The sequence below is a fragment of the Squalius cephalus genome, assembly GCF_949319135.1.
Source record: "Squalius cephalus genome assembly, chromosome: 12".
In the NCBI taxonomy this organism is placed as follows: Eukaryota; Metazoa; Chordata; class Actinopteri; order Cypriniformes; family Leuciscidae; genus Squalius; species Squalius cephalus.
This window is the reverse complement of record NC_137133.1, coordinates 38,327,950-38,341,816: the sequence shown is the minus strand read 5'-3', so window position 1 is coordinate 38,341,816 and position 13,867 is coordinate 38,327,950. Positions and strand designations below refer to the sequence as shown.

Below are 13,867 nucleotides of genomic sequence, written 5' to 3'. Positions count from 1 at the left end.
TAAAAGTGCATCTATCTATCATATAAGTGCATCTATCCATTATAAAAGTGCATCTATCCATCATATAAGTGCATCTATCCATTATAAAAGTGCATCTATCCATCATAAAAGTGCATCTATCCATCATAAAAGAGCATCTATCCATCATAAAAGAGCATCTATCCATCATAAAAGAGCATATATCCATCATAAAAGAGCATCTATCCATCATAAAAGTGCATCTATCCACCATAAAAGTGCATCTGTCCATCATAAAAGTGCATCTGTCCATCATAAAAGTGCATCTATCCATCATAAAAGTGTATCTATCCATGATAAAAGTGCATCTGTCCATCATAAAAGAGCATCTATCCATCATAAAAGTGCATCTATCCATCATAAAAGTGTATCTATCCATGATAAAAGTGCATCTGTCCATCATAAAAGAGCATCTATCCATTATAAAAGAGCATCTGTCCATCATAAAAGTGCATCTATCCATCATAAAAGTGCATCTATCCGTGATAAAAGTGCATCTATCCATCATAAAAGTGCATCTATCCATCATAAAAGTGCATCTGTCCATGATAAAAGTGCATCTGTCCATCATAAAAGAGCATCTATCCATTATAAAAGTGCATATATCCATGATAAAAGTGCATCTATCCATTGTAAAAGTGTATCTATCCATCATAAAAGTGCATCTATCCATGATAAATGTGCATCTATCCATCATAAAAGAGCATCTATCCATCATAAAAGTGCATCTATCCATCATAAAAGTGCATCTGTCCATCATAAAAGTGCATCTATCCATCATAAAAGAGCATCTATCCATCATAAAAGAGCATCTATCCATCATAAAAGAGCATCTGTCCATCATAAAAGTGCATCTATCCATCATAAAAGTGCATCTATCCATCATAAAAGTGCATCTATCCATCATAAAAGTGCATCTGTACATCACAAAAGTGCATCTATCCATCATAAAAGTGCATCTATCCATCATAAAAGTGCATCTATCATCATAAAAGTGCATCTGTCCATCATAAAAGTGCATCTATCCATCATAAAAGTGCATCTATCCATCATAAAAGTGAATCTATCCATCATAAAAGTGCATCTATCCATCATAAAAGAGCATCTATCCATCATATAAGTGCATCTATCCATTATAAAAGTGCATCTATCCATCATAAAAGTGCATCTATCCATCATAAAAGAGCATCTATCCATCATAAAAGAGCATCTATCCATCATAAAAGTGCATCTATCCATCATGAAAGTCCATCTATCCATGATAAAAGTGCATCTATCCATGATATAAGTGCATCTATCCATCATAAAAGTGCATCTATCCATCATAAAAGTGCATCTATCCATCATGAAAGTCCATCTATCCATCATAAAAGTGCATCCGTCCATCATAAAAGTGCATCTATCCATGATATAAGTGCATCTATCCATCATAAAAGTGCATCTGTCCATCATAAAAGTGCATCTGTCCATCATAAAAGTGCATCTATCCATCATAAAAGTGCATCTGTACATCATAAAAGTGCATCTATCCATCATAAAAGTGCATCTATCCATCATAAAAGTGCATCTATCATCATAAAAGTGCATCTGTCTATCATAAAAGTGCATCTATCCATCATAAAAGTGCATCTATCCATCATAAAAGTGAATCTATCCATCATAAAAGTGCATCTATCCATCATAAAAGAGCATCTATCCATCATATAAGTGCATCTATCCATCATAAAAGTGCATCTATCCATCATAAAAGTGCATCTATCCATCATAAAAGTGCATCTATCCATCATAAAAGAGCATCTATCCTTCATAAAAGAGCATCTATCCATCATAAAAGTGCATCTATCCATCATAAAAGAGCATCTATCCATCATAAAAGTGCATCTATCCATCATAAAAGAGCATCTATCCATCATAAAAGTGCATCTATCCATCATGAAAGTCCATCTATCCATGATAAAAGTGCATCTACCCATGATATAAGTGCATCTATCCATCATAAAAGTGCATCTATCCATCATAAAAGTGCATCTATCCATCATAAAAGTGCATCTATCCATCATAAAAGTGCATCTATCCATCATAAAAGTGCATCTATCCATGATAAAAGTGCATCTATCCATCATAAAAGAGCATCTATCCATTATAAAAGTGCATCTATCCATGATAAAAGTGCATCTATCCATCATAAAAGTGCATCTATCCATCATAAAAGTGCATCTATCCATGATAAAAGTGCATCTATCCATCATAAAAGTGCATCTATCCATCATAAAAGTCCATCTATCCATGATAAAAGTCCATCTATCCATCATAAAAGAGCATCTATCCATTATAAAAGTGCATCTATCCATCATAAAAGTGCATCTATCCATCATAAAAGTGCATCTATCCATGATAAAAGTGCATCTGTCCATCATAAAAGTGCATCTATCCATGATAAAAGTCCATCTATCCATGATAAAAGTCCATCTATCCATGATAAAAGTGCATCTATCCATCATAAAAGTGCATCTATCCATCATAAAAGTGCATCTATCCATGATAAAAGTGCATCTATCCATCATAAAAGTGCATCTATCCATCATAAAAGTCCATCTATCCATGATAAAAGTCCATCTATCCATCATAAAAGAGCATCTATCCATTATAAAAGTGCATCTATCCATGATAAAAGTGCATCTATCCATCATAAAAGTGCATCTATCCATCATAAAAGTGCATCTATCCATGATAAAAGTGCATTTATCCATCATAAAAGTGCATCTATCCATCATAAAAGTCCATCTATCCATGATAAAAGTCCATCTATCCATCATAAAAGAGCATCTATCCATTATAAAAGTGCATCTATCCATCATAAAAGTGCATCTATCCATCATAAAAGTGCATCTATCCATGATAAAAGTGCATCTGTCCATCATAAAAGTGCATCTATCCATGATAAAAGTCCATCTATCCATGATAAAAGTCCATCTATCCATGATAAAAGTGCATCTATCCATCATAAAAGTCCATCTATCCATGATAAAAGTCCATCTATCCATGATAAAAGTGCATCTATCCATCATAAAAGTCCATCTATCCATGATAAAAGTCCATCTATCCATCATAAAAGTCCATCTATCCATCATAAAAGTCCATCTATCCATGATAAAAGTCCATCTATCCATCATAAAAGTCCATCTATCCATCATAAAAGTGCATCTATCCATGATATAAGTGCATCTATCCATCATAAAAGTCCATCTATCCATCATAAAAGTCCATCTATCCATGATAAAAGTCCATCTATCCATGATACAAGTGCATTTAAGGCCTTCTGAAGCAAAGCGATGCATTTGTGTAAGAAAAATATCCATATTTAAAAGTTTATAAAGTAAAATAACTAGCTTCCAGCCAAACGAACATACGGATTCCAGTTAAGTGTAAAGCGCAAGAAGAAAGTCATACACACCTAGGATGAGTTCAGGGTGAGTAAATAATGGGCTAATGTTCATTTTTGGGTGAACTATCCCTTTAATGGGAAGATTAGCTGAATGTTATTAGAACACATATTTGTTAGCTGGTATTTCTCCACAGAACATTGAGAAGAAACTCAATAGAGATGAACTCACAGTAGACGTCCACCCTGATGGACTTGATGGCCGGGGAACCCAGTCCGTTCTCGGCCTTACAGTAATACCGTCCGCCCTGGTGTCTCTGGATCTTCGAGATGTGGAGGGTTTCGTTGAACACGCTCGAGTCCTGGAATCGGTCCGAAACGCTGCCCGCCGTCTTGGTCCATCGAATCTGCATGAGAAAGAAAAGTGGGTAACACTTTATTTTACAGTGTCCTTGTATGTGACCCTGGATCACAGACCCAGTCACGAGTCACACGGGTATATTTGTAGCAATATCCAACAATACATTGTATGGGTCAAAATTATCGATTTTTCTTTTATACCAAAAATCATTGGGATATTAAGTAAAGATCATGTTCCATGAAGATATTTAGTAAATTTCCTACTGTAAATATATAAAACATGTATTTCTGTGAGTGAATGCAGCACAATCGCCAACATAAATGACCAACTTTAAAGGAGATTTACTCAACGTTTCGATTTTTCTGCACCTTCAGATTCCAGATTTACAATAGTTGGATCTCAGCCAAATATTGTCCTATCCTAACAAACCACACATCAATGCAAAGCTTATTTATTCAGCTTTTATAGTATGTATCACATTTAGGTTCACATACAGTATGTTACATGTACTTACCATAGTAATAACAGTAAATTATGCATAATATACATGCAACTAACCCTCAACCACATCCTACCCTAACCCTATAGTAAGTACATGCTGTTTATTAATATTACTCAGTACTTAAATGTATAATTGCACTGTAACAATGACACCTTAAAATAAAGTGTAACCAGAAAATGACTTAAATCTCTAATCGCACCATTTCACTCATTATTCAAAACTTCAACACTTGTATTCTGCTCTTAGCAAACACTACAGATCAAGTTTTTTCACTGGTCAATTTGGAGATTTTGCTCTATTTTGCATCCATACTATATCTTCTTTAAGACTAGTGGAAAAAAACATCCAAAAATGTAAGATTTTATTGCACTTTATCTATTTGCGTCTGTAGATTTCAATTGCACTACATATCCTTAAAAGGTTTTTATCTCCACTTCAGCAGCACTAGCATCTTACAGCTTTATTCATATATTCTGAAGGGTTTTACTGAGGGGTTTGTTCATATACCATTCACTTGATATTTATTTGACACTTTATTCCTAAAAGCAAAAACAAATTCTGGTATGTGACAGTATTTTCTGATTTATGAAGTGATGAAAAGAGATTTCCAAAACCCAGTCTGTAAAAACCTTTAACTCTAAAATGCCAACAAGAATTTTGAAACTCACTGTTCAGATATCTTTTTTTGGAAATTAGTGCATATTTGATTAGATAATGCCTCATTTGCATGTACACACATAACATTTTATAAAACTTGTGATGCAAATCACTTGACTTGATGCACTGTGGTTGATCAACTGTGGAAGTTTGCTGATATCAAGATAGTAGTTAACATTTTTACCCTGTTTACCTAACCCTTAAAGCTCCAGATTTTAGACCCTCATAATAAATGCAAATGCAACAGAAACAATATTTTGCGCATCTCTTTATACAACCCAACAGCACATCTATAAACCACCCACACTCCACGCACTGCGAGGCAAAGCTTGTGTGTCAGAATGAATCTGGAGCGCGGGTCTGATGCACTGATAAACACTGATAAACACTGAGAATGAAACTCCAGCGACCCGACCTTGAAAGCGATGAATCACGTTGTGAATTAAACTAGATGCTTAGATGCTTTTTGCTTTTGTCACAAGCGTATTTAAGGCCTAACAACCGTCACAAGCAGGGACGAGATTTGGAAGAAACTCGTAAACCGAATGTCCCGAAAACCATTTGTTTCCAGGATGTTTTGTTTGTAGTTCTCGATCCTGACATTCCCTCGTAAAAAAAAAAAATTTTTTTTTACAAAATAACATAATTTAAAAGAATTTACTCTATTGTCTTTAAAATATGGTTAGTACTGACAAATGTACTGACAAACATTTATGGTAAGCTAAAATATGACATTTCTATGGAAAGTTGTGTCATATATTTAAATATATTTGTTACGATGAAGTTAAGATATATTAACTTGAAATGTACCATCAAATAACACTCTACAGTTAAAATTACAATCAAGTATTTTACATGTGCTTTAACACTTCTTTAAAGCACGACATAAGATTATTAACACATAAATATACTTTGAAGTAAAACTTAATCTGAAATGATTGCAAAGTGCACTTTTTAAAAGTGTACTTTTCATGAAAGTGTACTCTTCTCTTTAAGTTCAACCCATTTAACTATAGTTGCCGCAGTGTATAGTTGTCATTTTCCTTTTGTAAGTATTTTTCTAGATGTTATCCTTGTTCTATGTCTCAATGACATGCAAGCAAACAACCAAATAAAGGATTTCAAGAAAAAAAATAGGCATTCACTTGCTTCCTGTCACATGAGGCTGTCAACTTCCTACCCCTACTTCCAGGAAGCATGGCGAAGGCAAACCCTCCCAAAGAAAGGTCATTTTCATGTTACTAATAAGTATATTTTATTGACATATATATATATATATATATATATATATATATATATATATATCTACATAATCATGAAGGTCTCTAGAATCATCCAAACAAAACAAATCTTACAAGAGATCTATAGTTTTTTGCATACTTAGTCAAAAGTCCAAATGGCAACTATAGTAATTTTGTAAGTGCATATCTCAGAGACCCCAGGCATCAAAATGTAATTTTGTAACAATATATATATATAGCCTATATATATATTTAAACAAATGTAATTTTACTCCGTTTATTAATGTTTTTACTCCACATTTGGACATTTTTACTCCATCAAATTTATATAAAAAAAAAAATATATATTTTTTTTAAATAGGTTTTTATAAAAAAAAATAAAAAATAAAAAGTAAGAAAATTTAAAATTCACCTTGTAAAATGCCCACATTTCCAAATTTCATTCATGGGGATAACATGGATAATTTGACATGATTTAGTATAAGATTTTTTGCCCATCTTTTGGAAAATGCAGTTTTAAAAGTAAAAAATAAATAAATAAATAATCCCTTTAACCAGTAGATGGCTGCAGAGCTCTAAACGTACTAAAAGTTTAAAACTAAAAGACATCTTTTCACAAGTTCTAACAGTTAGATTCATATCTACAAATTACGAAATCACAATTATAACAATAGAAGTTATTTTTTGTCAAAGTTTAGCAGTTTTTGTACTGAAACCATCATTGCAATCATGTTTATTGTCTTCAAAACATCTTTATCTGCATGCTACAGCGCGATCTCTGTAGCTTTGTGTGTATCAGTGACGTCCTGGAATGTCACATGATCATGGCTCTTCTTCATGTTCCATATATGGACTATTATTGTGCATATAGCGCCCTCAGGCTATTGGTATGAATTGAAAACACAGTATCAGAGTATCTAAGCGCTCATTTACATTTACATTTACATTTATTCATTTAGCTGACGCTTTTATCCAAAGCGACTTACAATTGCTATACATGTCAGAGGTCGCACGCCTCTGGAGCAACTAGGGGTTAAGTGTCTTGCTCAGGGACACATTGGTGTCTCACAGTGGATTCGAACCCGGGTCTCTCACACCAAAGGCTTGTGTCTTATCCACTGCGCCATCACCACCACCCACCCTCATAATGATTACATCGACGCATTTGGGTATAAATTCAATAAATATTATTCCTGTCTATAGAAATCTGATGTAAACCTATGATAATATATCAATATTTCTCCAAATCTGCACATTTTTGAGCTAAAGCCCTGAGGGACGTTGTTTTGTGAATCGCTGTCATGACGACAGCACGGGAGTTTTTTATGAATGAAAGCGGCTGACGCGCATAATTCATATTAAAGGTATCGACTCATTTTTTCATTTCATAACTCCTGACACAGATTAAGAAATAACTGTCGCTATAAGTTTCTCAGAATACAATAGTGGTCAAATACTGAAACTTGAGTCTTATATCTTTTTAATGATGTATAGTTTGTCAAGGTATAAAATTAAATCTGATTGTAACTTTGAACTATATAAAAAAAAACGCCTCGGGCGCACTGGCAACGGTTAACAGGTTAAACTTCTTAAGTTTAAAGCTTCCAGGTCCCAAGCAACTCCATAGCAACCGCCCTGAATACCTTAGCAACCGCCTAGCAACACCATAGCAACCACCCAGAACAGCCTAGCAACCGCCAAGCAACCACCCAGAATACCTTAGCAACCAACCAGAATACTCTAGCAACCACCTAGCAACAGCATAGCAACCACCCAGAACACCCTAGCAACCACCTAGCAACCACCCAGAATACCCTAGCAACCGCCTAGCAACACCATAGCAACCACCCAGAACACCATAGCAACCGCCTAGCAACCACCCAAAACACCGTAGCAACCACCTAGCAACCACCCAGAACACCCTAGCAACAGCATTGCAACCACCCAGAACACCCTAGCAACCGCCTAGCAACCACCCAGAACACCCTAGCAACCAACCAGAATACCCTAGCAACCACCTAGCAACAGCATAGCAACCACCCCAGGACACCCTAGCAACCACCCAGAACACCCTAGCAACCGCCTAGCAACCACCCAAAACACCCTAGCAACCTCCTAGCAACCACCCAGAATATCCTAGCAACCGCCTAGCAACACCATAGCAACCACCCAGAACACCCTAGCAACCGCCTAGCAACCACCCAGAATACCCTAGCAACCGCCTAGCAACACCATAGCAACCACCCAGAACACCCTAGCAACCGCCCAAAACACCCTAGCAACCGCCTAGCAACCAACCAGAATACCCTAGCAACCACCTAGCAACACCATAGCAACCACCCAGAACACCCTAGCAACCGCCTAGCAACCATCCAGAATACCCCAGCTACCACCTAGCAACCACCCAGAACACCTTAGTAACCCACTAGAAACACCCTAGCAACTTTTTAACTTTAACCTACTTCAAACTTTAAACTACTTTAAACTTCAAACTAATTTAAACTTTAAACTATAAACTTCAAACTACTTTAAACTGTAAACTAAATTAAACTTCAAACTTCTTTAAACTTTAAACTAAATTAAACGTTAAACTAAATTAAACTTCAAACTACTTTAATCTTCAAACTACTTTAAACTTCAAACTTTCCAGTCCAAACTTTCTCAAGCCAACTTAAAGTTTATCTCGACGAACTTTTTAATCTAGGGAAAATAAATGCAGAACATGTTCACATAGGACACTATTAACAGGATTATATGCATGAAACAATTCAGAACAATTTGGGCACGATGTGCCTTTTATTTCATTTTTTAAACTCTAACTTTAAATTTGAAGTGCACATCAATGCGTTGAAGCTCTCTTCTTTTCCACGAGGGTTCTGTTGCATCTCTCGTCGTGTGTGTGTGCTCGTCGTGTGTGTGCAGATGCTGTGGCACTATGTCACACTCACTCGTTTGTCAAACAAATGCCAGCGCGAGTCCTCTGGGAACCCCTCCTCGCCATTTCCGTTTGACAATGCCAATGTCAATTTAGCAATGCTAAGACGTTGTGTATTCAAGCCGAGTGACAAGGTGAACCGCATGCTGCCATTCACTTCAATTCAGCGTCACGTCCCAGTCGACGGCAGATCAAACGTCGTGTTCCTGTGGAAGCGAGGGGAGGATCGGATGGGGATTGAACATCCCAGTCATGGGATCTTGGGAAAGTCAGGACACGTAAAAGGCGGCTCTGTTTTCTGTTTATGAACTCATTCATCAGTCCTATGATTTTAACCTCTGGGGGAAAATATGGTTTATGGACTGTTCAAGATCAATAATCGTTCAAGCGAAGCATTGATGCATTAACATTCACCACGATTCATAACTTGAGCATCAAGTATCTTATTCTATAAAGCCAACAACTGATTTTGGTTTGAACAAAAGAGAAATATTAATTTATTTAATTGAATTACAATATTTCAGACTGTTTTAGCCTGGAGCCAAATAATAAAATACTGAATCCAGATTTATGAGAATGAGGTTTGCAGTAAATTCTGTCCTTTTGAACTTTATATTTATCAAAGAATCCAAAAAAAAAAAATTACATGAAAACAAAAATATAAAGCAGCACAACTGTTTTCAACACTGATAATAATCATAAATGTTTCTTAATCATCAGATCATCATATTAGAGTGATTTCTGAAGGATCGTGTGACACTGAAGACTGGAGTAATGATGCTGAACATTCAGCTTTGATCACAGGAATAAATTACACTTTACTATATATTCACATAGAAAACTGATGATTTACACTAGAATAATATTTCACAATTTTTACTGTAAACATCAAAAAATGTGTCCAACCCCAAACTTTTTGCGAGTTATTATTAAATGTATGTTTAGTGATTGCATTAGCAAATCCACCACACACAGTCAGCTCAAACAGGAAAGTTAAACTTCACAAACATAAGTCTGTATTCATATTTTTTAGGGCAATTAGACACACGGACGACTCCATGTGATCTCTGAAGAGAAGACACGTGAGGGAAGTATTTGCGTATTTAACACACAACATGATGTTTCTGTGTGAAAGCCGAAGCCTGAGAGGACAGACAGACTCGTAATCCTCACTGTCGGCGCTTCGTGATTAATCTGACAGTCATTTCAAACTGAGGTGTTGCTGTGAATATGAATTGAGTCGGCCGTGATCTTTGTGAGAAGATTCAACAAAGACGAGCCGGAAACCCAGCCACGGAAATAGCAACAAAATAAAGCCCTGAAACTGCTGAGAGAAAAAGAATATGCCTTAAACAGTGTAATTTCAGACATGGTGTTTAAAGAGGACCTATTACACTCTTTCACAAACTCTTGATGTTGTTTCAGGCTCTACTAGAACAGGTTTTCCTGCTTGAATGTTGATTATTCTCCTCATATTCTCCATTGTTGCGGCTCCTCTCTTCCCAGTCTGTCAGTAACGCTCTGTTCACTTCCTGTCTCTATGAAGCCCCTCCTTCTGAAAAGCACACTGTGCTCTGATTGGTCGGCTGAAGCAGTGTGTTGTGATTGGTCGAGCGCTTCGAGTGTGTTTGGGAAATGCCCCGCCCCTTCCCATAACCGCCAGTTTAACACACTACTAACTAACTCAGTACAACACAATAGTGCACTATTTCTGAAGCCACATGAAGATTTGTATAAGGAACAGACTGAAATTTGCTCTTAAATTCATTTTAATATGTCTCGTCACGTATAGCCATCAACGCTTAACAGGCAAAAGTGAAGATTCATGAATGGAGAAGCTCTTAGTTTAAGCTCTGGATTAAAACTCTACTATGAACTGCTCTGGATAAGAAACATTAGTGAAGACTAATGCGTATTATAAAGCTTTTTCCCCCGGGCTCAGGCTTCCAACCGAACTCAGGCGACAGACGGTCGTGAAAAGCTTGAATGTTGTCAATGAGATCAATCTGAAATGATGCAAAAAAAGATGTTCTTGTATCATCTCGTGCAAATATGTAAACATTCAACTCTTTCAGGACAAACCACATGAATTTTCCATGTTTTCCACATGTGATCACATGGATTTCACATGCGAACGGTTCCAAAACCACGTTTCCCATGTGCAAAGTACTGCCCGTGATCCACATGTGAAAATCATTTACTTAAGAAGCAAAATGACTTTAGATATAAAGTCAGTTTTCTAAAGAAAAAAAAAAGTGTTTAAGCTTAAAAAAAGAGATATCTGCCAATCGGGCTGTAGTCAAGACCACCTTTGTCGAGTCCAAGACAAGTCCAAGTCCAAAGAGGTTCGAGTCCGAGTCAAGACCGAGTCCAGGACAGGGAAAAAAAGTCTTATGCATGACATTATCAAGACAATCATTTTGGGCTATTATTTGTTGATCTAAAAGCAAAAACAGTGTCACAACACCCAGGATTTTTAAGTATAGACATTCCCCTTGATATCATATAATCTTATCCCTATGGTTGGTTTATGCCTTCCCTGAAAAAAATATTGAATTGTATTATATTGCTATTTGGACGTGGGTTAATAGGAAAGACATGTATTTTCAGAAAACCTTAACCCTTGTGTTATGTATGTCAATTTGACCCGTTTAGATTTTCTAGTTGTTGGAAATACTGGTTAACCTATGTTTTTTTTCTTGATATTTTGTGACTTTTTCACATTTATCATCATGAACATGCATGCAAAGTTTCAACATGCTGGTGTTTTTTGACATATACAAACAAAATTACTGTTACTTTCGTGATGTTCGCGGGTCAATTTGACCCGCATATTTTAACGCTCTAAGGCAACTGTACGGACCCAAAATAATAACATTTCTTGGTTATATTTTGTTATTTTATTTTTTTACTGCCTTATGAAGCTAAAAATTTGGTTTTCCACACTTATTTCAATACAGAAAAAATATTTTGTCAGCCACAGATGGTAAAAATTACCTATCATTTATTTTTTCAAGCTACCTGAAATAATATTAAACCTTTTTTTTTTCTTGATATTTTGTGACTTTTTCGCATTTATCATCATGAACATGCATGCAAAGTTTCAACATGCTGGTGTTTTTTTTTTTGACATATACAAACAAAATTACTATTACGTTTGTGATATTCGCAGGTCAATTTGACCCGCATATTTTAACGCTCTAAGGCAACTGTACGGACCCAAAATAATAACATTTCTTGGTTATATTTTATTTTATTTTTTTACTGCCTTATGAAGCTAAAAAAATAGGTTTTCCACACTTATTTCAATACAGAAAAAATATTTTGTCAGCCACAAATGGTAAAAATTACCTATCATTTATTTTTTCAAGCTACCTGAAATAATATTAAACCTTTTTTTTTTCTTGATATTTTGTGACTTTTTCACATTTATCATCATGAACATGCATGCAAAGTTTCAACATGCTGGTGTTTTTTTTTTTTTTTGACATATACAAACAAAATTACTATTACGTTTGTGATGTCCGCAGGTCAATTTGACCATCATAGGCAGCTATTCAAAAGCAACTGTACAGACACAAAATAAAAACATGTATTTTATGTATGTCAGGGCATCAACTCCAGTTCTAAAGTGTAAGTGTATCTAAAAGTGCTCTAACCCAAACCAAACACACTTGAAAAAGCTAAATCATGGTGTTCAGAATTAATTGCAAATTACAAATGAAAATCTTTGACAGACACAGATAGTAAAATAAGCTCTCATTTATATATTCAAGATATCTGAAATATCTTGAGACTTCGACATAGACAGCAGGAAAAATGAGCTCAGATTAATTGATTAATTGTTCAGTTATGATGTTATAAGCAAAAAAAAAAAAAAAAAAAAATGTATATGCAAATATATATAAATATAATGTATATTCAAATTTTGTCAAAACAAAACAGTTTTAAAAAATGGTTAAAAAACATTTTCATTAAATCATATCTTCAGATATATATATTTTGGAATATTTGACAAATGTTGATATTAAAAGTTTACAGTTTGAACCTGAATCTTTGTTGTTTTTCATAGTGTTATTTTTGAGGAATTGTATTGAATCAAATTAGGGTCAATTTGACCCGAACCATAAGGAGAGTGCACAGAATTCCAACATAACACAAGGGTTAAAGTTTGGTTAAACAACAATGAACAGTGTAATTTAACATATGTTCTTTTTATTTGAGAACAAACTGCAGAATTTTAAAATAAATTCATCAGGAAGTTGTTTAAGAAATTCATAAGAACCGTTTTGCACAGAATACTTAACAGTACCAGCATTTGTGCGAAGATAATCTAGTGTGTGATGGTTATTAGTAGTGATGGGTCGTTCGCGAATGAGCCGGCTCTTGTTGAACGTCGGGAGCTGGCTCGCATATCTGAAGAGCCGACTCTATTTTTAAAAATATAGCCTACAATAATTAAATCATTATGTAATAATGAAATAATGACTGATTCTCAATAATCAATAGTTACTCACTAATTCAAAGAACAACAAAAAAATAATTATATAGGCCTAAAGGCACACACACATTCGTTTCGACTGTCTGATCAGCCTCACATTCTGTTCCTGTCAATCATACACGCATGTCAACCAATTAAACTGCATGAGGGAGAGCCGAGCCAACTCACACACACACACACACACTAGAGATGCAGATAAACCGTGGATCGGGCGGATGACGTGATGAAAAATAATATTTTTATTAAATTCGGGCAGGTGGCGTTTGAACC

At 35.3% G+C, this 13,867-nt stretch overlaps 1 protein-coding gene across 4 annotated transcripts in view; it reads right to left on the bottom strand.

Moving 5' to 3' along the window:
* LOC307168745 (MAM domain-containing glycosylphosphatidylinositol anchor protein 2) overlaps window positions 1–13,867 on the bottom strand; it is a 192,416-nt gene that overhangs the window by 104,581 nt on the left and 73,968 nt on the right. For all 4 annotated transcript variants that reach the window (XM_079888980.1, XM_079888977.1, XM_079888978.1 and 1 more), the window contains exon 3: window positions 3,633–3,807. In XM_079888980.1, the coding sequence (XP_079745106.1) occupies window positions 3,633–3,807 (175 nt within the window). The remainder of the gene's footprint in view (window positions 1–3,632; window positions 3,808–13,867) is intronic.